Below are 25918 nucleotides of genomic sequence, written 5' to 3' on the forward strand. Positions count from 1 at the left end.
CATTCAGCATTCACCCCAGAATGTCCTGAGCCATCTCGTCCAAAGTGTGTTGGGTCCACTGCAGGTAAAGGTTCCATTGGAGGGCCCAATGGTAATGGTCATGCAGCACCAACAGGATGTACGAAGCCAGAAGCCCCAGAAATCTCACAACCACCACAGCTGGAACAACCATCTGAAACATTGAGATCCTAGACAGAAAGTCCTAGACTCATTGAAAGGGCAGATGGGCCTTGGACACAACTGTGTCTAAAAAGGGAATCTTCGGTACAGGTGGATGGTAGGATGTTGGCCCAAGGAGGACAGTAGTGAAACAGTTGTCTGAAGGTGTTTGGAGACTCTGAGGCAAGCTTGTCTTCAGCACGTTGTCATGGAGATACAGGAGTACTTGCACCCTAACCAGTGAAGATCGTCCACAAAATTAGACATGATCTTTAAGAACACTGGAGGGGCAAAACTAAGGTTACACTAGGGGATTGTGAATTGGTAAAGACCAACCACACCTAGAAGCAGGGATACTTCTTTCAGTGGTGAAGTGTGGCTCAATGGTTAGAGCGGCAGACCCTGATGCAGAGGTCTACCCTGGGACCAGGGTTCAATTCCCCGCCTTGAGCTCAAAAATTCCACGGACCTGATAATTCTCGCCTCGGTGCCTATTCCAATCATGGAGTCCCACTCTGCAACTCTGGGCAATAGCTTGCTTAATCTCCACAACGGCCCCCACAACGCTAAGGATGCCTGGCCTCCACCTTGGGGGTGCCCAGGAGTGGATGCCTCACAGGGAAAGCCAGGATGGGTTCCACAGCAGTATTCGTACAAGCGCCTTGAGACCCTTGCAGGTGAGTAGTGCACTATACAAGTATCAATTTTTTATTTTTATTTTTTTTCAGACTGTTAGGGACGGCACATGGAAGTAATTGCCCTGAATGCCCAAGGACACCATCCAGTCTTCGGGGTCCAAATCCAACAGGACCTGTGCAAGGATCAATATCTGGACATTTTCCTTCCTGAGGAAGGAGTTCAACAACCGCAGATAAAACAAATTGGCCTTAGATCTCTGTCCTTTTTGGGCACTAGAAAGTATCCGTGGTAACATCGGAAGACTCTTTCCACAGCTGTAACAAGCTTGATCACTTCTTTGGCTGGCACGATCAGTGCTTTGAGAGAGAATATTGGCGACTTTTGGGCATAAAGTGGCACAACATATGGAGAAGCATGCAAAAGGAAAAGGAAGTAACCAAAGAGAACAATCTAAAGGACCCACTGGTCCCAAGTAATAGAAAATCAGCTGGAAAGGCAATAATTATTCCCTCAACCATGCCCCCCCATGGCCCCAAAGTAATGTAGGAGGGAAAAGTCAAGAGGCTTGGCATGGCTGCAGTACCAAGCAAGGAGGAAGAGGATTGCTGCACATTCTGGTGGCCACTCTTTATACTACCCCCAATCTTGGAGTCACAAAAGGCAGATTTGGTAAGCAGAGACATTTGGAATACCAACAAAACATTCTGTGCTGCTGGTTGAACCAGTAGGTTAGCGAAAGCAGCCCCACAGAGTGATCTGTAGCTCTGATACTCTTAAAGTACACCAGTATTGAATCATCCTTTTTCGTAAAATAGCCATATACCTTTCAAGGGGATACCCATAAGCAAAGCCTTGGTCCTCCCAGAAAATCCAGTGGCGCCCATCCAGACGTGTTCATAGATGACAACACTTGATACCTAAAGCCACCAAACTACAGTATCTAGGTAAGTTTGCAGGGCATATTTAGCTGTATCCAGGTCATTATGTATTGCCAGTGCAAAGGAATTACAAAATTCAAAAGGCAAAGGAGAAAAAATCTCACTAGTCAAATTCCGGAAAGAGTGAGTAAATGGCAGAATGGGCTCTGAAGTCAAAGGCCCTGGCTTTAAAAGTTCATTGAACAGACTGGATTTAGTCTCTACTGAGGGTAATCATAAGTCCAACATCTCTGCAGCACTATACACTTCCACATCAAAAAATCCCCCTAATTCAAATACTTTCTGGTATCAAAAGATATGCATCTTTTTATATATACAAACAAAACAGGTGATGGACAGAATGTGGACCAATGTCACACATTCACCCCAGTCCAAAGATCTGGGCCCAAATCCATCACTTGTTGTGTTTGCAATTTCCGCCATAAGTGCGCTGGGGATGCCCAGACGTGGGTCCCAGGCACTCCACACCACTGGAGTCAAGCTAGCCGGGCTGATGAGAGGTGTTACCTCGAAACCGGTCCGGTCCTCGGATGCTTGATTCCGTTCTGGGAAGGACATGGCTTTTGTAGTTCGGACTGGACTGTTCCCATGAGGCTCAGGGTCAGAGCTGATTTGCATATCTCCATTGTCTAACCCAGGGTGGTGTGGAGTGCAAAATAACGATGGATTTAGGCCCAGATCCTTGGACTGGGGTGAGTGTGCGACATTGATCCACATTCTGTCCATCACTTGTTGTGTTTGCTTTTTATATATACATGCGCATGTTTCTATGCCAACTTTTTTGGATCAATTACGGATCCCGTTTTAAGTAATTCTATCACTTAAAATAAGTAAACAGTAAATCACTGTTACTTGATCCTGAGAATCTTGATTGACATCTGAATTAAAGAAAGCAAGAAGAAGCCATGGAAGTTTCCATATAAAGCACATTAAACCTCCTGCTGAAGGTATGATGTGATCTGAATCTAGGAGGCCTTCATACAGTACTTCCCTGAAATCTTGCTACTTGTTCTTCGGGTGGTAAAGTGCAAACCGTCTTCCACAATGATCCACTGTAGTAGCCAGGTAAAGCCAATATGGTTGTGTCTTTTGGGCTTTTGGCAAGTTAGGTACTTACCTTTGGGTAATGCTCTTGACTGGATCCTGAAATATTTTTCAGTAATTCTCCCTGTGTGCCCCTAAGTGGCACCGTTAGGCTCTACCTTGACTTCTTACCATCTTGTAAGAGTGCAGCCACAAATAATCACCACCCCTGCTCGCTGATTTAAGTTTCATATTCTTTCTCCTCCTTCACTCTCAGATATGTAGAAGTCACAGCGATCAGAAAGACTGTCTTGATTGTCAGAAACAACATCACACAACTGCCCAGGCTCAAATGGCGTGCACTTAAACATCAGGACTAGATTTAGGTCCCAATGAGCCATGCTGAACAAGAGCCAGGCCCTTCAGAAAGCTCATCACAATCAGTAATGTTTAAGGGAGAGGGTTGATCAGGAAAACATAAAAAGGCCAAAATACCCAAAAAGTAACCCTTAACTGTGTCTATTGAAAGGCTGTTCTAAACCAGCGAGAACACAAACTACATCAAAAGGTTTGAGGTTCAGAAGGTTAAGTGAACAGACCATCCAAACCAAGCCCCAAACTTTTTCCAGCAGCCAGAGTGTAGATGGATTTCGTGGAAGAGTGTTGCTACTCAATCTCCAATAAAGGAAGTGTAGTTTGCGGTAATCCGACGGGGTAGATGGATTATATCTTAGCATCTTTTTTATCTATTGCTGAAAGGGGACAGAAAAGCATTCAGTTGAAGAAGCAAGCTCCCTGCAACCTGAGACCAGTCACTACGCTTCTGCAGTCTGCTGGCATCGTACAGCCTTCTTTACAGACTGATTCTCTGGCATTAAGGATGCTTGATTTAGTCAGGCACAAATTAGACTTGAATGCAGTGCGAGTGACTGAGGCATAGGCAACATAAAGAGCTTAGGGGGTCTTTTTCTGCCTTCTTCTACCCAAAGAACGGGTACTTCAACATAGAAAACACCCCTTTTGGCATATAGGTCTACAAAGTATAAAACAATGAAAAGATTTTCGGCCAGAAAAAGTTGGACAAGCATGTTTGTCTTGGAAACATCGCAAGTAAAAAAAATTATACCTGGCTGACTGTTCTGATTAGGAAAGTGATAAAAGTGTACAGACCAAGCTGTGGCATCTGGATCCCAAGGGTAATACAACTAGCAGTGCAGGGCATGATGAGGCAAGGTTGCTTCAGGCTCCACTAAAGAGAAAGCAATAAATTCAGCTTAGAGGTGCTGTTGCATATGTTGCTACATTTTCCTTTCTTTTCTTATTTTCCATTAAAAATGTTTCAAGAATGTGTTTAGAAACCATTTGGTTTTACACCAGTGACAACATAATTAGTAACAGGTTTCTTTTTTAAATTAAAAAAATTCTATTCCATGACTGGAGCCATAATATAGGCATATATTTAGAAAAAGACATTTTAAGGGATTATCTCTCGTAAATGTGCTCTGGGATGTGTTTAAGGGAGGGGACTTTTAAGTGTTCAGGATTATGAATTATAATCCCATGAAGGATCGCCCAGTTTGGGGTAAAAGTGAATTACGACCGTGGCCCCATTTTGAACAACCTCTATCACGTTTTCATGAGGAGGGACCGGCTAATGTGATCATTGCATTAAGAGGACCCTCCTGTGATTCTTTCTGTAGGCAACAGGAAGCAAGGTCTCAGATTTTTACTCTTGCAGTAAACGGTCCTCGAGTTGGAGTTGCCCCACAGTTCGGATCATTTTTCTACTGGTCCAATTGGCAAACAAGCAAACTATTTTAAAATACAATTATTGTTGATGTTTTCACATCAGGTTACCACTTACAAGGGTGCTTAATAGAGCTCCAAATTATTACTGTGCATGAACCCCCGAGAACAAAACAAGCGCGTCCTGGGGTTATTCCTGAGATACATTGCCCCAAACTATACTATACAAATGTTTTTCCTAGCAAGAAAATGTATATTTCATTGAAAGACGAATTTGCGAGAAGAGTATGGGACAGCTTGCTCAAATCACACATCTAACAGTATGACCTCCTATTTTCACCTGAATATTAAGCGTGGACAGAAGTTTAGAACAGTACAATTTGCACAAATATGGTCATCAATACAGACAACAGTTGTTTCAAGTTTGAGCTAGTGTCAATTCAGACAGATTTGTAAAAAGTGAATTTGCTTTGATTAACTGGAAGAAAGGGCATCTTTCTGATGCTAAATGCTATTCTTGATGCTCGCCACCATTTGGCATGAAGGAGGTGTACAATTATAGACAAGGCATGATGTCATTAGTAACCTGATACGTTCCTATGAATGAATGAATGAACAAGTTTTTTATATAGCGCAACGTTCACTCCAAGGAGCATTTTGGCGCTATTGGACAGAAACCGAAGAAGAGACAGGGAGGGAGGAGGTGCAGAATAGAGGATGACAGAAGAAGGATCAGATTAGTCCTATCTATTAGCTAGAGTGAAAACTGCCATCACATTGATCAGATTTAGTCAGGGGTTGAAAGAACCAAATCCCTCAATGCAAATCCTGTGCATGTTCAAGTTTCACATTAAGGCGTGGACATTTTAATTACATTTTCTGAGTTTTGCAAAGCTGTTCACTTACAGGCACTAATTGGCATTTCTTTTATAGCACACAGATGCAATAAGTTTTAAATGTAAATATCTGAAATCTCATTTGTTTGAAAGATTGAACTTAAAATGCCTTTTAAAATACAGCACTCGCGCACACTAGACATTAAGGCAGCCCGCAAATGTGCCAGAATATGGGACTCTTATCTATTAATTTAATGTTCTTCGGTTTAAGTGACATGACTTTGCTAATTTATTAGGCACTAAGGTATTTTTTTTTATCTGTTTAGCTTTCTATGTGCCTTCACAGGTTCTATTCCACCCCAAAACAAGTATGTGTGCAGTACCAACAACCAATTACAAAAATGTCCAGCTTCACTGCATCACCAAGCACTGTAAACCGCAACTAAAACAAATGGTTTCATTGTTAAGAAACACAAAACTTGCATGCCACAGCTATCTTTTACAGGAGAAATGCACAGAAGACAGAAAGCATGCCTGCTGCAAAACACTGCGTCACATATTGTCTGGCTACATACAACAAGATGTTAGCGCCTGGAAAATAATTTCACTCCAAGAAGAGGAGAGAGAAAATCAGGGTGGTAGAGAAATGTTAGATCCAATGATCTGACGATAAGCACCATCAAGCACCCAGTGAAGTGAATATAAAAAGACATAACGAACAAGCAACAAACAATGGCTAACAAATGACCGCACCCAGAGCAAAGCAGACAGCGGCTTATTTAAATACATGGACTGAATGACTCTGCCTATTATAGATGTATAGGCTTGACAAATTCTGTGATGTGGGATTAGGAAAGGACAGAATTTCTGTGGGACGAAATTAATACACTCAATTGCCTCTTTTCTTTTACAGATGAACCACTTAAATGCGGTTACAACATGCACAAAGACCACACTTCCCATGCTATGAAGTATTTAGAAACTGACAGTCGAAAATATATGTAGATATATAAATATTCATACATATATTTGCATAAAATTAAACATGCGTGGGGAGGCAGTGCCATAGGGAGCATTGTTTGCACCTATCCGTACTTACAAACACTGCTGGATACAAATCGGCAGGAATGTCTTTTGTACGCAGATCCTGGCAAGCCTATATATAACTATAGACATCTGTCATTCGCAAAGAAATACCTGCACTCAGAGAAATGGTGGTACCTGAGCTGGGAAACTGGAAGACATTGTGCTGCATTTGGGGACTCGAGACAGGGCCAAACTGTCCTCCCATGTTTCCCATCATCCCCTGGTTAGCCAGATTAATCTGGGAGCCATGCAAGGAGCTGTGAGAGAGGAGCTGTGACCCCGGACTGGGGGACACCGGGGAGAAAGGACTGGTGAAAGGTGGTGGAGATGTAAGTCCAGTACCGTAGTTTGGTGGAAATGGAAACTGCTGTGCATTTGCCTGTGGGATCCGTGGATTGCTCATTGTTGCTGGAATACCACCAGAAGCTACAATGCTGGACGTCATGTTCAAACCTTGCCCTCGCATTAGCATAGTCCTCTGTTGCACTTGTTGTTGCTGCTGCTGCTGTTGCTGTTGCTGTTGTTGCTGCTGCTGCTGCTGCTGCTGTTGTTGTTGCAACTGTCTTTGTCTCAGGTGGTGACTCAGTATCTCTCTCTGCCTCTGAGCCAGCATCTGTGCATTGATAGGACCCTGCAAATGTTCAAAACAATTAATGTACATTATGTTTGCTGTCAATTTTGGAGGTTATACACATTTAGAGCATTTTTCCAGCCACACAATAGATGCACCCCTTAACAATTCAGATATTAAAACAATGAACAATTCAGTAAACAGATTAAACACATTACATCTAGACTACTTCACAGTGGCATTAATTTGGGCAATGATTCCAATGCCACAAACTCTAGCCATAATATTAGTCACCTTCTCTCCGGACACCAGTGACAGAGCACGACAATAGCCTGCTCCTACAACAGGATGAAGCCAATATCTACAGAACATGAACCGTCCCTTACGGATGGATAGCATGATGCATCTGATCTGTTTTAAGGTCTGCTTGATCTTCAGAGCAACTCAATAAGATGTCCAAGCCAATAATTTTAACCCTGCCACATGGCCAGGGTCATCACAGGCACCTTTAGCCAGACCCGATGACTGCTATCTATGGTGCTCTCTTCGACAAAAGCTCAACAGGTCCTAGTAGTCACACAGCATGGGGTCAGAGGAACACTTTGATGGCTACAAGAATCAGCATTAATTATCTGAGAAGTGAACAGTACCTATTTTAGTGGAAAAACGTTCCTCACAATGTTTGGGCTAAGAATAAATCTAGATGAATTGCAAAAATTCTGCTTTGATGTCGACAACTGGTGACAAACTCCTAAACAACATAAATCAAACAAATGGTGCATACATATTGTAATTCACAGTACCTACTCCCTCACCTGTGTTGGGACTCCTGGCCGAAGTGAGAGATTCATGTTAGCCACGTTGTTTATTTGATTTATTTGTGGTTGACGGTTCTAAAGAAAGGAAAAAAGAATATGAGCTAGTTTCGAATTGAATGCCGTTTGTGGCGGAGTACTGTGTGACTATCATAACGTTCTTGTTTATATTCAGCAATTTAATTAGATTTTTACCATCTATTACTGCAGAACAGCACATTTCACAGTTAATACTTAAAATTCCAAATTTTTCCACCCTGATTTACTCCCCAGGTCGATGGTGTGTGAGCCTGGAGCCACATTTCCATTGGTAATGATGGAAGCATTGATACATGGTCTTAACACAGTAATTGATAATTTACAGATCATAATTTGAAACAAGTGGAAAATACAGGTACTAGTCAAGATGCCTCAAAAAAGAAAAAGAAAATGTTATAAGCATCTGTCAGAGTATAGTGTTGAAGATGTACATGCTCTGCACACTCCTGCCATCTAGTGTTTAGCTCGGACGTTTGCAAGTTATTTTTCTTTAAAGACGTTTTTTTAGTCACAAGTAACTCCTCCCTTGGTCTATAATGCGCATGGACACTGGCTCTATGTTAGATAGTTTTTCGTAAAGCGGGTCACAATGTATGTTGGGTGAGTCTAGTGTAGTACACTATGCAAATTGTGCAGAGTCGGCTGAGTAACATAAGAAGAGATCTGCAATTATCACCAGCTTCCAGGGAGGAGGGTGGGTGCATGTACATCTACAGCACTGCATGTTACGAACAGATGCTAGGTAAGTTACACTTTCCATTTGTAGCATGCGTGGCTGTAGATATGCTTGTCCTGGGTAGACTAAAAAGCGGCACCATCCATAAGCGCCGACTAGTGAGCAGATGATGACAATATCTGGAACAAAGTCCTTACAACTGTCTGGCCAACCACAGCCTGTTGGTAGGTTATATGTCCACATAGTAGTGCTTGGCTACAGTGCATGGGGTTGACAAGATGGCTGATTTGCAGATATCAGCTAGTGGAATATTCCCAAAGAAAGCCAAAGATGGTCCTTTCTACCGGGTGGAGAATGCCCTCGGAGGGGTAGGTAACTTTTAGCTTTGTTGTAGTAAGTCTGGGTGCACTTGGATTTGCACTTTGAGTATCCATCTTGCTATACCTGCCAAAAAGATGTGATGGCTCTTGTGAGGTTTCGTGAAGGCTACAAGGAGCGGATTAGACTTGAGAAAAGGTGTGGTGCTGTTCACATCTAGCTTGTGTGAATCCCTTTTTGCTACTGAATATGGTTGCAGAAAGAAGACTGGCAGCTCTATGGTCAGACTGAGGTGCAAGTGTGATTAAGCTAACTTTGGGAGAAATTTGGGAATGGTCCGGAAAATAACCATATATCTGTGAAACTGAATGAATGGCTCTTGTAAGGTGAGTGCACCTCACTAATGGGCCAGAGGGAAGTTATTGCTACCAAGAAGGATACCTTCCAGGAAAGGAACTGTAGGGGACCGGAGTATAAAGGTCCGAAATGTGGCCACACAAGCCTCATGAAGACTATATTATGGGTCCAAAGTCGGACGGGGGTAATTGGAGGAGTTATGATCCTCCACGAAAGCCTTGCTTAATGGTATTCTAAAGAGGGAAGAAAGTTCCCACTTTTGCATGCAAGGGGTATATAGGCGTTTTGATACATATGCAAGGCATTATTGCAGTAAATGTAAAAGACAGCAGACTGTGTCCTGGACTTTAGCAGTCAAGTGGTATATATTTATTGAAAGGCAAAAATGGACAAACCTTTTCCATTTTGCAGTATACCAGGCCTGAAGGCGGGTCTACATGCCTCCTGCAGAATGGTCATGCATAGCTGGTGGAGGTATAGGTATCCAAACTCTACGACTTCAGGTGTCAGACCGCTAGATAAAGCAGTGTCTGGTCCGGGTGTCTCATCCAGCCTTGGCTCTGGATGAAATGGCCTGGCCTGAGCATCAACTTCTCATAGGGGCTGATGAACATCTCCAGGAGCATGGAGTATCCAGAGTATCTGCCCTAAATGGGGCCACCAGGCTGAGCACATTGAACACTTGTTTCATTTCCCTCACCAAGTACTGGAGAGGATGAAAAATGAAGGCAAAGCACCATGACCAGTTCATCCACAGTGCATGTGCCTGTGGGCGTAGGAAGCTGGAAGCTAAGCTTGTACATTTTGTTTTTAGGGGGTGGCAAATAGATCTATGTGTGGGGTACCCCAATGCTGGAAGCACATCTATAGGACTTGAAGATGGAATTCTCACTTGTGGACTTGTTGAGGCGCCCTGCTTACCAGGTCTACAAAATCATTGCATATCCCTGGAAGATGTTCCCCCAAGAGTTTAATGATGTGCAAGATTAGCCAATGTCAAATCCCTGCACTAGTGTTGAGATTTGGCTGAATGGGAAGAGTGTGTGCCACCTTGTTTCTGCAAATAATACAGGACTGTCGTATTGTCCTCTCGAGGAGGACTTACTTCTCCTAACGGACCTGGAAGGCAGCTTTGAGAACAATGCGTATGGAAGGCAGTTATAGGTACCTGAAGTGGCAATCAGAGTGCTGAGGAGCCTACACTACTTGCAAAACTTTGGCACCAAGAGGGAAGCGTCATGATAAAGGTCACCTTCTTCAGTGGGTCTGAGAAAGGCCTGCCCTACAACAAGTTGTTGCTGTTCCACCAATGCAAAGAGAGGTGAGTGTTGGCCTTAACCAACACTAGATCTCCCCAAAGACTCTCCCCTGTTACCTCTACCTCTCAAGGCACTTTTTAAGGGGACATGTGTGAAACATGACGTGCAGTACAATGTGAATGCATGAGGTCATCACTTCTAGAAGAAGCTGATGACTGGACTGAAAATGAGCAGAAGCTGTGTGAATACCACCACTTTCTGTTGGTGGGGGTAAGTCTTCCTTGTAACTACAGTCAACAAAGTACCAGGAAGGGCAGCATCTGTTGAGGTGGGGACTTGTTAACATTTATGGTGAATCCCAAGCTGTAGAGCAGGGTAATCATTGTGCTTGTGTGCTAAGCACTGCTGTCTACTGCTGCTCTTGATCAGCTTAATCATCGAAGAAGGGGAGGGTGTGAGTGACCAGAGTCCTGAATGGGTGGCTACCACTGTTAGGCATCGCCGAACCACGTTGCAGGAACAGAAAAAGGGGATAAATCTTTACACGACAGTAGAAAAAGTAACATACAAGGCACGAGGATTTCCAAGAAAATTTGACAAAATATGGGGCCCATGGCACAAATACTACGGAAGTGCTTCTACTGGAGATGACACCCAATCTCAAAATAACACAAGTAGGACGACACCAGGAGGGTAACACAAGATACCCATTGACAAGCAGAATGCCTGTACCAATGAATATATTCGAAATGTTTGTACCAACTTGTAATCAGATGTTACATGTGTATAATACTGATGTACTTCTGTAGTTTGCACTTTCAACTACGTTTATGTAAGTTATACAATGGTTGTAAAAGAGAAAATAATAAAATATATAAAAATAAAAAGAATGTAACGAATCGGTGTTTGAGCTGGGTTTGCCTATGGACACGGTCTCCTCTCCCCTCTTTCTGTACTCTTCTGGTGTGTTTTTGACAAATTCCTTATCTTCTCTCACTGAACCTGTTGTACCTGGAGAGAAGTCCAACAGAAATGGGTATGCACCAGCTACAACCGCTACTCTGTTGCCTGCAGCACAAAGTCTTTTTCTCTCCTTATCAGGCATAGGGACATCGCCTGTGGCTTGGGCAGAGGCTTTCTTGGAAGCAGCGTGAACCACAAAGGAGTGAGTTAATACCTGACCCCTGATACAAATAGGGTCGCTAATTGGGAGCTAGTACTTTTGTTCTACCTTAGGTGTCACCACCATAATCTTTATAGCTCCTTAGAAATAATCTGGGAAAGATTTAAGCATCCCTTTAAACATGGGGAGGAATTGGACGGTGCATTCAAACTTGGATAGAGTCTCCACTAGGAGCCCTCTGGATGCCTTTTTGGTAGGCTGTGGTGTCATGAACAGGGAATGCCCTAATCCAACAATAGCCCAAATTGGGATATCCAAGGGGGCATTATAGTTAGAGGTCCCGGTTTTATGTTTAAAAAAAAACTTTGGGGAGCATTTCTGTCTGTATTAATCCATATATATATTTTGTCCATCTTCGAGGTATTTATCTATATTTATTTTGCGGTTACTGAATAAATAATGTGTCAAATTGCATATTTCCATATGTATTTAATTCACAAACGTGCACTCATACTTTGATGCCTGTCAAGTTTTAGCAAATTAAGGAGCCAAATATAACAAAACAATACAACCACAGGTAAATATTAGCAATATACTTCAAATATAAGCTGAAATATGCCGTTATTAAAAGATCTCATCCTCTTTTTCAACTCTCCATGCAATCTATCTACTCAGCTGTTAGCCTGTAATTCAAAGACAATATGGAGAGTCACTTAAAAGAAGTGTAATTTCCTGGATTTTTCCACTTCTAAAAGTAAATGAAGATGGGAAAAACATTGTTTTAGGTTTGAATTTATTTGTAAAAATCAGTTAAAACTGAAAACTTGGAGCCTTTCCAGGGTCATCAGATGGTTCTGTGTCTAAGGGCTTGTCATATGGGTCGGTGGAATCATCTTGACTGCCAGTGTCAGAAGAGGTATGTGGAAACCCTAAATGTGATTCTGGTGGAGAAAGAAGAGGTATTGTACATGAGTGTGATGGTGGAGGAGACAGCTGCAGTGCCAAATGAGGAACAGGGCTCCAGCCCCTGTGCCTCTTTGGCAGCAGGTTCTCTTGCGTGGTAGTGTCTCAGACCTTTGGCGTATGTTTTTTTGCCGAGATTTTCCATTGATGGGATGCATTAAGCAGACGCTGCTGTCCAGCTTAGAATTCTTCTTGCAGTATCTGCAATATCAGTTACTCAGATTCCTTGGACCCAGCTGTTGATGGAGTTTTCGGCATATACAAGATCTTCTTCAACAGTTTCGGTGGTGCCGTCGGCATGGATTTTGGATGCTTTTTGTCCCGGGATAGAGTAAGGCGCATGAGTCCAGCAAGGCACAACACCCTTCAGGAGAGACTTGGTGAACTTCAAAGTTTTCTATTGGTGCCAGCATGAGCCTGAAGTTGGTGGAGGCCCTGGAAGCAGCTTGTTCTTTTGTCAATGCTTGGGTCTCGATGACCAAACTCTGCAGGAGCAGTGCATTATCTCGGCGTAGGACCTCTTGACAACCTTATTTTGATTGCATGGCTCTTGGTGACTGTTGTGGTATTTACAACCCCTCGTGTCTTCTTGGTTCGAGGGCATGTGGACATCAGCATTAATTCTACTTCTTGTCCTTGCCCGCTGAGCCTCTCAAGGATACAGTCTCTTGGCAGGGCACATGCAAGGCTGCCAGGATTCCTAATAGAACTGGAACATCGCCTCTCTGCCAATGAAAGGCTCCACCGCCCCAAAAATATCCGTAGTTCAGAGGATGTTTGTCTGTATATTTTGCAGGGTGTCCACCGTCTCCCTGTTAAGTACCCTAAGGTTTTCTGGGTGAGGCAGGACGCCTAGGAGTTGTCGGCATAGTCTGGGGAGCGGCAGAAATTGCAGACATTGGGGTGATCTGACACAGACACTTGGAGTTGCACTAGCGGAAATGTTGGAAGGATATCCAGTTCTATTACTACCCTCTGGTCTGCATTCTCTCATGCCGATGGTCAAGCAATGCCTTATGGACTCTGATGGATGCAAAGAGGCCCCAGCATCTCTGAGGCATCGAATAGTAGTCAGCGGTCCTCTGAAGGTGTCCAGTGGGATAGAACAAAGAAGAGGTGTTGAAGAAAACACTTCCTCCGAATTGTCTGTGTTAAATTTGAGCCACGTGGACGTTGAAAAATGTTGAAGCACACAACTGACTCTGAGCCCTCTCTGTGTACGTTCACACCTGACAGCTGGAAAAAAAACAATGTACCATATATTCAATTCCCATAAGCATTGTGGAAAAGAGAGCATTCAAAGTACATTTCCTGACTCAAACGCATTCTTTGAAGAAAAAGAACTTGCAAAGGTCAGCACCCAACACTAGATGGCATTAGAATGCAGAGTATGTGCACATAATGCGTATTCGTAAAGTGCACCATGGGTATCTTGGAGCTGAATAACAGATGTTTATTGCTAACCAACTAAATGGTACTCATTTTATCGACCTCAGATAGATGAGAGGACTCACCGGGATTTGAACCTGCGACCATGAAGTCAAACACAGGCCAGGCGCCTGCAGTGGACGCATTTGTCCACTGAGCCACTAGACCCAGCTTTGTACATACAATTTCTTTGAAAAATAGTAGCAATCACACAGACTTATCTACCCTAAAGCACATGAATGTATCTCCATTCGAAGTGCAAGAAACTTTCAGACTCCTAGCCAATGAATCCTAAAACTGGTTACACTTCCCAGGAAGATTGAACTTTAACAAGTTTAGTGCTAAAATCCATTGGATGAACACAGACTAAACATATATCCACACAAGATATTTCCCATGACCTACAAAAGCAGAGTGGTGTACTAAATTGATGAGAATATCGATGGGGCTTTTGATTGTCCCTGCTGAACTTGAGAATGGTTCTAGCTTACTTCACTCTGATGAAGAAGGTGATATATCCAAATGCCTCCTTTAATTGTTTTTTGGACTTTTAAAGCACTCAACCAAACATCAATCATCATGTTGTCTCTATTGAGAAAGGGAGACCGCACTGACCTCTAAGCTGTTCCGTTCTACTTTCAGTCAATCAATAGCTCCTACACTGAAGCCTGCCATTGGCAAGCCACACACCACTTGATAGCTTACCTAAGATTGGACTGACGATAGACGGGCATACTTGGTGTGTTGCAATGACCTGCTTTGAATCTCCTACATCAAAGTGACCCAGTAACAAAACATGTATGTTCCATCCCTCTAGAAACATACATTCTGAGACCACACTATTTGCCAATATTTCTCCTGGATCATGCTACAATTACTAGCTAGTCATTCCTAATTAGAGGTGCAAGCTCTTAAACAAATCCCTCAAAATCGCTGCACAAGTTAAATGCTATATAACTGCAGTTGAGGTTCACTGGGAGAAAGATGGGGTTAAGAATCAACGTAATGGCTGGAAAAAAATAGAAAAATTGCATTGCATTTATTGAGACAGTGTTATTCTTCATCTATGATCGAGGTCATTTACTTTCCTTCTTCTTCTGATACTACATGTACTCCAAGCTCTAGCTCCCTCCTTATGAACGTATATATCTCTTAATGAAAGCATTGGTGTGATTTTCAACCCCTCCAAGCAATTGCCATCTTTCATCACCACCACAGCTATTGCAGCAAAATATCAAGTACTAAATAGAAGTAAATCTATCCTTGGTAACGTTTTCACACAGGCAAGGCAATATACATCTCACACGTTATTGGCAAACTAGGTTATTGCAATAGTGTTCTAGTGGTGCCTTCGCCATAACACTTTCTCTACTCTTGAAAGAAGTCAAACTTTTCCACTAGAGTATTTTATTATCTCCCCAGAAACACCTCAACGTAATGTTATCAATATGTCTGGCATTCTGACAATAAGAGGGCCCTATATAGCTAGTCTTTACAACTGTCCATGGAACACTCACTTTTTAATTTTCACACCTTAATCCAATATATCCCCAGCTGCACTTAAAATTAGCCAATTAACACTTTCTAACTTCATCTAGTCTGCCCTGTGCACTTTTCAGATTCTGGTCCTTCTACTTTCTCATACCCACAACATTGAACTCCCTTCCACTGACTACTGCGAGCAGCACATTACTATAGGACTTACAAAGCAAAAATAAGCATTCACCTCTTGAAGCTTGTAGCAAACTATTCTACAGAAAGAACTAGCAGTGTGAATATGGTCATCTCTATATACTACACAAATGGGAAGATATCCACCCCTGATGTTTTATGTTGTATACATTTGATGCTCAATTTTACTTCGAAATCACCCCCCCCCCCCCCCCCCGTTGCTCTTATACAACAGCTTTTTAAACACTTTTACTATTGAAGGAAAATATACCGCTGGAGCGTTGGAAGATACTTTTTAAACAGAACTCTGGAGACTTGTGAATGAGGAAGGAACTTATCAAGACCAGATGCAAAGTGACTAAGCATCATAAGAGGGATGCTGAGAAACACTCATAAGGATTACCACTAGACTGATGAAGGAAGGTTGAGTTGCCTCTTGACTTACTAATCAGATCTTACATAAGTGGCATAAAGGACACACAATGAAGGATCTTGACTACCAAAGCCAATTGCACCATGATATTTAAAAAAATGTTGCCAGTCTTACCATTCCTCAGCACTAAACAATTTAGGTAAGTCAAGATACTTATTTCCAAAATTAAATTCTCAAAGTGGAAGGAAGACGACAAGAAGAAAATTGTACCTGTCATTTCTAAATAAGAGGTATACACCTCAACAAACAACTCAAAGTGGGTAAATCCAAATCAGATGGGTTAGAAAATGTTAAAAGAAAATTACAATTTTCTGGCAGCATGCCATGTGCAAATATAGAATATCAATATCAGGGAGTGATCTAAGTTTACAGAAACAACAGTCAAAGAGGCAAAGACTTTTTGGTGTTACAGTTAAGGTCCAATTTCACTTGTCAATGGTGAGTACAAAAAATACAGACGGAAATATGGGTGAGTAGCCTACAAGGAATGTTCCAAAAGCAGATTCAACAAAAGCACACAGAATGTGGTGTACAGAGGCATGACAGAACAAGGTCGGGCAGATGCTAAACATTATCAACATCACAAGGGCCTGGTTGGAGCTGCAGCGATTATCAGCACAGGTGTTGAAAATGCCTTTGATAACATATTGGCTTGATAATGGTCTGCAACAGTGGAGTGCTATAAGAAACTATCACTCTGTCAAAAGAAACAAAAGGTTGACCTCTATCTCCATTACTGTTTGACTTAGCAATGGAACCCCAGGCAACTGCTATAGGAAATGAGAGGATAGGATCTCAGGGCTCAAACGCAGACATTTACACCTAGACTACTGCTTTATGCAAATGACATGATACTGAAAACATATGACCCTCAAAACTCAATTCCAGCTCTGTATGAGTTTGGAGCTTATATCTACTTAAAGTGAGTTATCTGGTTATAGAATAAACAAGTACACCTTACATTTCCCCTTTGAGAAGATTCATATTTAACCATTCTAACTTAATATTGAAGGACTAAATAATTAGGAATCAAAATTCTAAGGGACTTACAAAAACTTGTATTTCTGAACTTGTCCCAATTATGGAATGAAGAAAATAAGTTACTTACCTGTAACTGCAGTTATACATTATTGGTATCTTTCATAGATTCACAAGCTTGAATCATTCCTTGTTTAAGTGTGTATAACTATCAGTATGTATAACTATCATAGGCTATAATGGCACTAAGGCGTTAGTTTAATAGCCTATCTATGTCCTTTTAAAAAAAGGACCAAACTTGAACTATGACCTATCAGGTACTAGCACCCTCCAGAACACTCCCTAGAGAGGCAGAGTCCCTTAGATTTCCAAGAATGACATCCCTCAACACAAGGGGAGCCTCTCTAGGGAGGAGGGTTGGTCACGTGTGAATCTATGAAAGATAATAATACTGGATAACTGCAGTTACAGGTAAGCACATTTTTATCCTGTATTGGATCTTTCGTAGACTCACATGCCTGAATCAGAATACCAAGCAGTATTGTAGATGATTTAAGTTACACTTAGAGGATGTGTGTGACGAAGTAATATAAATTTATGAGAGAGCGAGAGAGAGAGAGTGTGTAAAACCTTCTTCTATATTGAGATAGTAAGCATTCAAATCTATAAGTTTAGATGAATAAACATTAATAGAACAATTAGGTAGTAATATATATTTAGCAGTCTGAAAAACATTTGAATTTAATATGAAAAAACACCTCCATATAAAGAGGCTCACCTTAGTGGAATAGATGGTGCAACACCTCTTGGCCTATGGCTGTGTCGATTCTAGGTAGAAGAGCTTGTGGGTGCCCTTCTACGTAGTAGCCCAGCATATCTTCTCCAGAGGAATGCCTACAAATAGAGCAGCCAAATTGGAAACTGCTCTTCTAGAATGCGCTTTAGCTTTCGCCTTAAGAGGTTTGCCCGCTTTGGAGGGATAAAACAGAATTGCTGCCGAAATCCATAATGCTATTGTTGCTTTCGTTATTGCAGTCCCTTGACAAACTTGCCCATAAGAGACTAGTAGCTGATGGGGTTTGCGTACCTGCTAGGTTCGTAAGAGGTCAAACTCGAGACACAGTTTAATGTCCATTGTACTGAGAGCCATTTCAGAAAGTGTGGCTGGATTGGAGAAAAAAGTGCAAAGTACGATAAGCACATGGAAATGAAATTGAGAAGGAAACTTGGGAATTCATTTCTTTTTTCCCGAGAAGTACGAACTGGTCTGTGAAATGTAGAAAAGACTCTTGTGTCGTAAAGGCCTGCATCTCGCGAAACCTTCTGGTAGATGTGAGCTTGTAAGAGTAACTTTCCACATGAGAAACCTTAGGTCTGTTTTGTGAATGGGTTAGAAAGGCTGCTTCATTAATTGCGAGGGAAACACATTTAGATGCCATTATGAGGGAGGAGCTTGCACTGGTAGGAAAGTTCTGAATAGCCCCTTCATGAATTGTTTTCTTACTCATGATGAGCAGAGAGATAGTCTATGTAGTGTAAGTACCTTGAAATGGCGGTAAGGCAAACTTTGAAGGATGCATTAGCAAGGCTTGACTTGCCAGTGAGTGGCAAAAGATTTTCAGGGGAGGCTTCAAACGGGTGTAAGCTATTCTGCTGACACCATGAACAGAATCTTTTCCATTTTAATTTGTATATTTTTTGTGCCTACAGCCCTTGCTTTGGATATGATGAATCTGCATTCTTGAGAGATGTTTAAGTCTTTCAACTCATAGAACTCAGGAACCATGTATGGAAGTGGAGAGAGGTTGACTCTGGATGTGATATCTGGCCCTAGTGCATAGTCAGACACGTTTGCCTTGTTGAAAGGCATATGGGATTGGTCGCTGAGTGGAGGATGAGCTCCATGAACCAGTGCTGCCTGGTCCACCTGGGAGAGATCAAAATGAGGAGACAGAATTCTGCTTTCAATTTGATGATAACCCTGGGGATAAGAATGAAGGGCGAAAAGCATATGCATACATTCTGAACTATTCCATCGAAAAGGCATTCCCCCAGCCTATCGACTGCCGTAAAAATGGCCTTTGATGTTGCTGTTTGTCACAAAGAGATCCATCGCTGATTTCCCTCACAGCGATAAGATTTTGTGGAGCTTTAATCGGCCCAGTTCTCACTCGTGGAAACTGTCTTTGGCTCTGTTGAGAGTGTCCGCCAGGTTGTTGTGTACTCCCGACATGTGTTTGGCCTGGAGGGATACGTTGTGGGCTGTGACCAAACTCCAAAGCTCTTTTGCTTCGTGAGAGAGAGTGAGAGATGTAGTACTCCTTTGCTTGTTAATATAATACATGCAGGTCGTATTGTCCATACGGACCATGACCGAGGATCCTGTCATCCTTGGAAAAAAGGCCTGAAGGGTGAGAAAATGGCTTTTAGCTCCCGGCTGTTGATGTGCTTGGCTCTGACGAGTCTACCACTTTCCCTGGAACTGCAGACCCTGCAAGTGGCCTCCCCACCCTTCTAGTGAAGCATCCGTGGAGACAGCAAAATCGGGTACCAAAGGCAGAAACGCGAGGCCGTGTGTTAGATGAGATCTGTGAGACTACCACGCTAGCACGTCAATCATCCTTGAGGTTATGGTCAAGACCTTGAATGACCCCTCTGATTGAATCCATTGGAGCTGTAGTTCTTCTTGCAGATGTCTCATCTCGAGGCGTGCCAGCGGAACTAGGTTGATTGCAGAAGAAATCACACCCAAGAGAGACTTGAACAGCCTCACTGAAACAAATTTTTCTTGCAATTTTTTGTGTGCTAGTCTCGTTTCCTGGGAGAGGAAGGCTTTGTAGGTCTGCTCATAGAAAAAGAATCACTTGACTGGGAGTAGTGGAGGATTTTCGGCGATGTACAGTGAGGCCCAGCTTGAGAAATAGTGACAGGCACGTTTCATAGCTTTGGCAGCTTAGGTTGAAGCTTCTAGCAGCCAGTCGTCTAGGTAGGGGAATACCTTATGAACTTATTTCCTTAGAGCGGCTGCTACCAGGGCAAAACACTCTGTGAATATGCGAGGGGCTGAATTGGTAATGGGTACCAGCTACAGTGAAACTGAGATACTTGAGGTGTTATGGATGAATGGGGATATGGAAATATGCATCTTTCAAGTTTAGAAGTGAAGGATGTCGGAGTGGATAATCATCTGAAAGGATTGCTTGCAGAGGAATTTATTCAGCTTCCTGAGATCTAGGATGGGTCTCCATTCCCCCGATTTCTTACGTATGAGGAAAAAACAGGAGTAGAACCCTCTTCCCTTTTGGCCAAACTGGAATCTTCTCTACTGCTCCCTTGGCAAGCAGTATGAGGGCCTCCTTTCTCAATAAGTGAAAACGATGGGGGTGTGCTCCCCTGGGCAGAGGGTTTGGCTTTCTTTCTGTAAACTCCAGGGTATGGCCATAGGTGACTAGGTCCAATACCCATCTGTCTGAGGTGATGCTTTCCCAATGATGGAGGTAATTGGTGATATTCACAACTACAGGGTGAGAAGGTGGTGTAGATGGTACCTGGATGAGGTCACTGTGCGACCTGTTTCCCGGCTTTGAGGTGGTGGTTTTCTGTAGATGCCCTACTTAGAGAAAACCCGCTGAGGATGGTTGAGGGTATGTTTGCTGTTGGTATGCAGACCTGTATTGGGGCTGGTATGATTGGTATTGCTGGGAGCTTTGGTAGCCACCCCTGAAGGTTGAGAAACCTCACCAATGTGCCCCCGAAAGGGCAATTTCCTGTACTGGAGGGTGCTGATGGTTTTGGCTGCGTCAAGTGTCCACCTTAATGGCAAGAAGAGTGTCATCAAAGTGCTTGCCAAACAGTTTGTCCCCATCATAAGCCATGTCAAGTAATTTTGGATTGGACTTGGCGTCTAAAAGAAGTAGCTTTAAGCCATCCCTGGCGCCTGCCAGTTGACGGAAGCCTGTGGAGCCGATGTCCATGGCACAATCTATAATCTTAGATCAGGTACATGCGCCCTCCTGTAAGATCGTCTTGGCTTCAGGTCTTCTGGGATGAGGTCAATGATGGAACTGATGTCGGATTACATCTGCCAGTCATAACAGCCCAGAATAGCCAGAGAGCTGGCAGCCATGATGGCACACATGGTGGAGAACCTCTTGCTGATGTGGTCTAAACGGTGCCCTTCTTTATCCGGTGGTGCAAATATATGAGCAGATGGGTGTTTTGATCTACATTGTGCCGCTTGAGAGATGACAACCAGGCTTGGGGTGTGCTGTCAGGTATGAAGGGGAATCATCTGGGGCCCTGTACTACTTGTCAACAAAAGGAAGTACAGCCATCACTGTGGCAGGGTTCTTCATTATCTTGACCTTTGTTTGTTCCTTGAAATTATAAAAGGAAACAGTCAGACTGTTTAACGGATACAGGGAGGTGGAACCTGGTTGCCACTCTTTCCATTAGGTTATGAAAACCTCTGATGTCCTCTGAAGGCGAATCAACAGGATGTTGGAGGTGGGGGTGGTGTGGGTATGGTGTAGTAATCCAAGTCATCTAGTGGAGACTGAGGCTCAGAAATCTTGTCTTCATCTCTTTCGTCATCAGTTGATGATGGATCACCCCTCGGTGGCACAGCTACATAGGAAGCAGGCGTCATCCTGGGATTGGCAGGCGGAGGGATAGCTGTGGAATTAACAGGAGACAAAGATTGTGATGGTGTTACTGGTTGTCCCTTAGGAGGTGGTAGAAACAGTTTTCGGTAGTCTGTGAGCAAGGCCTGAAGATCCAGGCATTGGTACGTCATCCTGTCTAGGTGGAGGATCAGGGTAGATTCTGAAGGGCTCAAAATATCTTTGAGCATGAGCAGGATAGTAGTTCTGTTAATACTGTCCTTCCTCATCGAAGTAATCATCTTCCCCCTGGCATTTTACGTGTAGCTCATCATCAGGCTCTTCAAGGTCCAGTAACAGGCCTGGAGGCAGAGGTGACACTTTGCTGGGTTAAGTAACCTAAGGACGTAATGTGGTCCTGGATATTTTTGCAATTTTTATCCTCATCGACTGTCATCACCTTTGCTTAGGTTGCGCCCCCTATAGACTGAATAGTCTAGAATGTTGTTGACGGGACAGTTGACGACTGAGTCATCATTGACGGAATCATCGCCAGCAGGGTGGTCGTCGATGGGCTCATCATCAACGGGATTATCGATGTAGCCATCGCTGATGGACGTATAGCCAACAACTTCAGCGTCAACAGGATCTTAGTTGATGCCGCAATCTTCGTCAAGAGATGGGAGCATCTATGGATGCTGTTGTCGTTTGAGTCATCGACAGTCTCGACAACGAGACTGTTTTAACGATCGTTGTCAACAATCTTGTTGTCGACGTGGATAGTGCCATCAATGGGGCCTTGATAAAGGATTTAAGCCTAAACGTCAATGGGTATGAGGAGGAGGAACAAGAGCGACCTTTATCCCTGTTAGAAGGCGTAGATAAGGCGGTCTCTGAGGAGAGTTTTTTTTGTTTTTCCTTTTTAGGTCGAGCATTTGAAACCTCTCGTATATATTAGTATATACTTATATGTGTATGTACTTTGTGGGCTTTGGAGATTAGCCCTGGGACTTGTCTGCTTCCGCTAAGGGACTTTTTTTTCTGCTCAACTGCCTCTATTTAACTGTCTTAATAAAAAAGGACCAGTAGAGGTCAGTAAAATATGAGAATTGCTTTCTGCTGAGGGGCTTTCTTTTAAAACAAATCTAGCAACTGCCTCTATTTAACTTTCTTGAGAGAAAACGACCAGCAGAGGTCAGTAAAATACCAAAATCACTTTAGATTCCAGTCCATAGAAATTGTCTTCCACAAGAACCCGTAGACAAATAAGAAACTAGTTACTTACCTGTACACTACAGTTCTCCAGTATTATCTTTCATAGATTCACATGCTTGTATCTTCCCCGTCGTCATGGTGGAAATCTCGCAGTAACAGAATGACCAAAGCAGTACCATAGAGAAGAAAAACTGCATAGAAAACCCCATAGGGATTGAACTATTTGGTAACCAGACCTCCTTATTGTTTGGTCCAAAACTCAGCCAATCAGCAGCAAGCCCTGACATCACACTCCCCAGCAGAACTCTCCTACCCCAGATTTCCAGCCCCAAGTAAGAGACATGGATGTACCCAGAAGTAAAAGGTTCTACCTGAGAAACCGGGAGGTGGGCGGGCGCATGCGAATCTATGAAAGATAATACTGGAGAACTATAGTGTACAGGTAAGTAACTAGTTTCTTCTCCAGTATTGAATCTTTCATAGATTCACATGCTTGTATCCGAGTAGCAAGTAGTACCAAAAGTCTTAGCGTTTTCAGGATAGAACCCTAGGATTCTGGTTCTGCTCCTAAACATTGTGATGCCATAACTATTAGACACCATCCACAATAAATGAATAATCTCTGTAAACTTTGATAATTTGAGCGTATTTCACTTATAACGGCACTAAACTAATGCATACATTAAACATTGTTCATCAGTCTGTGTATGCCTGTACTTATTCCTATGCATATTTACGTATATATACACATTTTCATACTTAAATGAATAACAGACTAGAAAAAATACCTTATTGAAATAGACGCAGAAAAACGGCTTGCCCCACTGCTGTGTCTTCCTTCCACGCAGTATCTAGACAGTAGTGTCTAGTAAAGGAGTGGATGCTCTTGCAGGTTGCTACTCTGCAGATGTCTGGCAGCGACACTCCTGCAAACAAGGCTGTTGAGGTTGCCATCTTTCTAGTGCTATGCGTATGTACCTTGGAGCGCAGTGGCTTTCCGGCCTTTTCGTGACATTTTACAATAGCTGATGTAATCCATCTTGAAATACTTGATCTGGATAAAGGCAGTCCTTTTCTCTGCCCCTCAAAAGCTATGAACAGCTGTTTTGATTTTCTGAAAGATTTTGTCCTGTCAATATAGAATTTTAAACATCTTTTGATGTCTAGTGAGTGTAAGGCCCTCTCTGCTTCTGTTGATGGATTTCCAAAGAAAGTAGGTAATATTACTGGTCCATTAAGATGAAATATTGTAGGGACCTTAGGGATGAATTTAGGGTTCGTCCTTAATATCACCTTGTCCTGACGAAACTGAAGAAAGGGTTCTGCTATTGAGAATGCTTGTATTTCGCTAACTCTCCTCGCAGATGTAAGGGCCAAAAGCAATGCTGTCTTCCATTATATGAATTGCAGGTCTGCTGTATGTATTAGTTCGAATGGAGGCTTCATAAGTTGAGACAGTACTGTATTAAGATGCCAAGGGATCGGAGGGCGTTGGATCGGAGGGAACACCCTGAAAAACCCTTTGAGAAATTCCTTGATCACTCTATGCGACCAGAGCGATGGCTGATTTGGTACTCTCCTATATCTTGAAATTGCTGCCAAGTGCACCTTCAAAGAGGCATGTGAAAGACCTGCTTTCGACAAGTAGAGGAGGTATGGCAAGATTTGTTCCAGGGAAACTGCAAGAGGATGTAGCACCTGAGATGCACACCATTGACAGAACCTCTTCCATTTTGCTGCATATGTTTTATTTGTGGAGACTGCTCAAGATTGGGATAATATGTCCCTGCAATCTTGAGGAATGTTCAGAGATCGGAACTCATGCTCGTGAGGTTCCATGCTGATAAGTTCAGCGATGTCAAATTTGGGTGGATAATTTGTCCTTTGTTAATGGAGATCAGGTCCTGGGTTATTGGGAACTGTATCCTGTTGGACGCTGAGAGTTGGAGAAGCTCCGAGAACCATGCTTGTCTCGGCCAAGCCGGATCTATCAAAATAATGCAACATGGCCCGACCTCATTTTGCGGAGTACTCTTGAAATCAAGGGGAATGGAGGAAACGCATAGGCGAACATTCCCGTCCATTTCAGATGCAGCGCGTTTCCCAAAGATCACTTCTGTGGATATCTGCTTGCAAATTGTTCGCACTTTGAGTTGTCCTGGGTTGCGAACAAATCTAATGTTGGCGTGCCCCCACCGCTGAAGCTAATGTTACTTGTAAGATAGATCTCTGCAAAATCATCTTCTCCTGCAGACGCAATTAAATCTTGTGCACCAAAAAGTGGAAGGTTTTCCTTTTGTCATGTTATTTTGAACAGTGTCAGAAAAACATGGAGTTACTTAACTGAATGCATGGTGATTGAGCACACATTGGTTAGCATTACCATTGAAATAGCCTGCTTTCCTAGGCCCTACGGCTATACATGCAATCTGTAGTATTAAAAACAGTCATGTTTTCATGCAGTGAAGCCTGACTTACATCTAACATGCATTACCATACCAAAGTCTTGCCACACATTAGCGTTATGGCATGAGAGCTTTCATTACTATCAATCATTACAACTAATCTGCCAAATTAATCCAAATCCTTACCTTCTCAGAGATGATTGACTGCAATGTTATATGGAAACAGTTTCCTTTGAATCATCACTTAAACCAGGGGAGATTTTTAGTGAGTTTAATTCCAAATTAAATTTTTGAGTATCTGGCTTTGTAATATCTGCTACTTGCATTGCTGTGCCCAAAATGTGTCCACCCTCACCATCCTACATACATCTTCTACAAAAGAGCAATGGTTGCCAGTGTCCTCATGAAAGCACATAGCACAGGACTCAACACTTTGGTTTATGATTATAAACCTTTTACTGCACACATACAAAAAAACACAGATAAATATATTGCACATAAAACAAATAGCATTATACTATATAAGCCGTAGCTTTAAGAATTTCCAGCGTATTATCAACTGCAGAAAATAGACAGTGCACTTTGTATATGGTCTAACATAAGGCTTATTGCCCAGTAGTGCTAGCCATATTGTTAGAA

General features: G+C 42.7%; 1 protein-coding gene across 3 annotated transcripts in view; it reads right to left on the reverse strand.

The window, feature by feature from the left end:
- The window catches only part of NCOA2 (nuclear receptor coactivator 2), a 768019-nt gene that overhangs the window by 138953 nt on the left and 603148 nt on the right, over window positions 1-25918 (reverse strand). For 2 of the 3 annotated variants that reach the window (XM_086965858.1, XM_086965857.1), the window contains exons 17-18: window positions 7814-7891; window positions 6563-7058 (exon numbers count right to left, since the gene is read on the reverse strand). In XM_086965858.1, the coding sequence (XP_086821984.1) occupies window positions 6563-7058; window positions 7814-7891 (574 nt within the window). The remainder of the gene's footprint in view (window positions 1-6562; window positions 7059-7813; window positions 7892-25918) is intronic. The other variant, XM_086965859.1, reaches the window with a different exon arrangement.

This window comes from Lissotriton vulgaris, chromosome 4_1 (genome assembly GCF_964263255.1).
Source record: "Lissotriton vulgaris chromosome 4_1, aLisVul1.2, whole genome shotgun sequence".
In the NCBI taxonomy this organism is placed as follows: Eukaryota; Metazoa; Chordata; class Amphibia; order Caudata; family Salamandridae; genus Lissotriton; species Lissotriton vulgaris.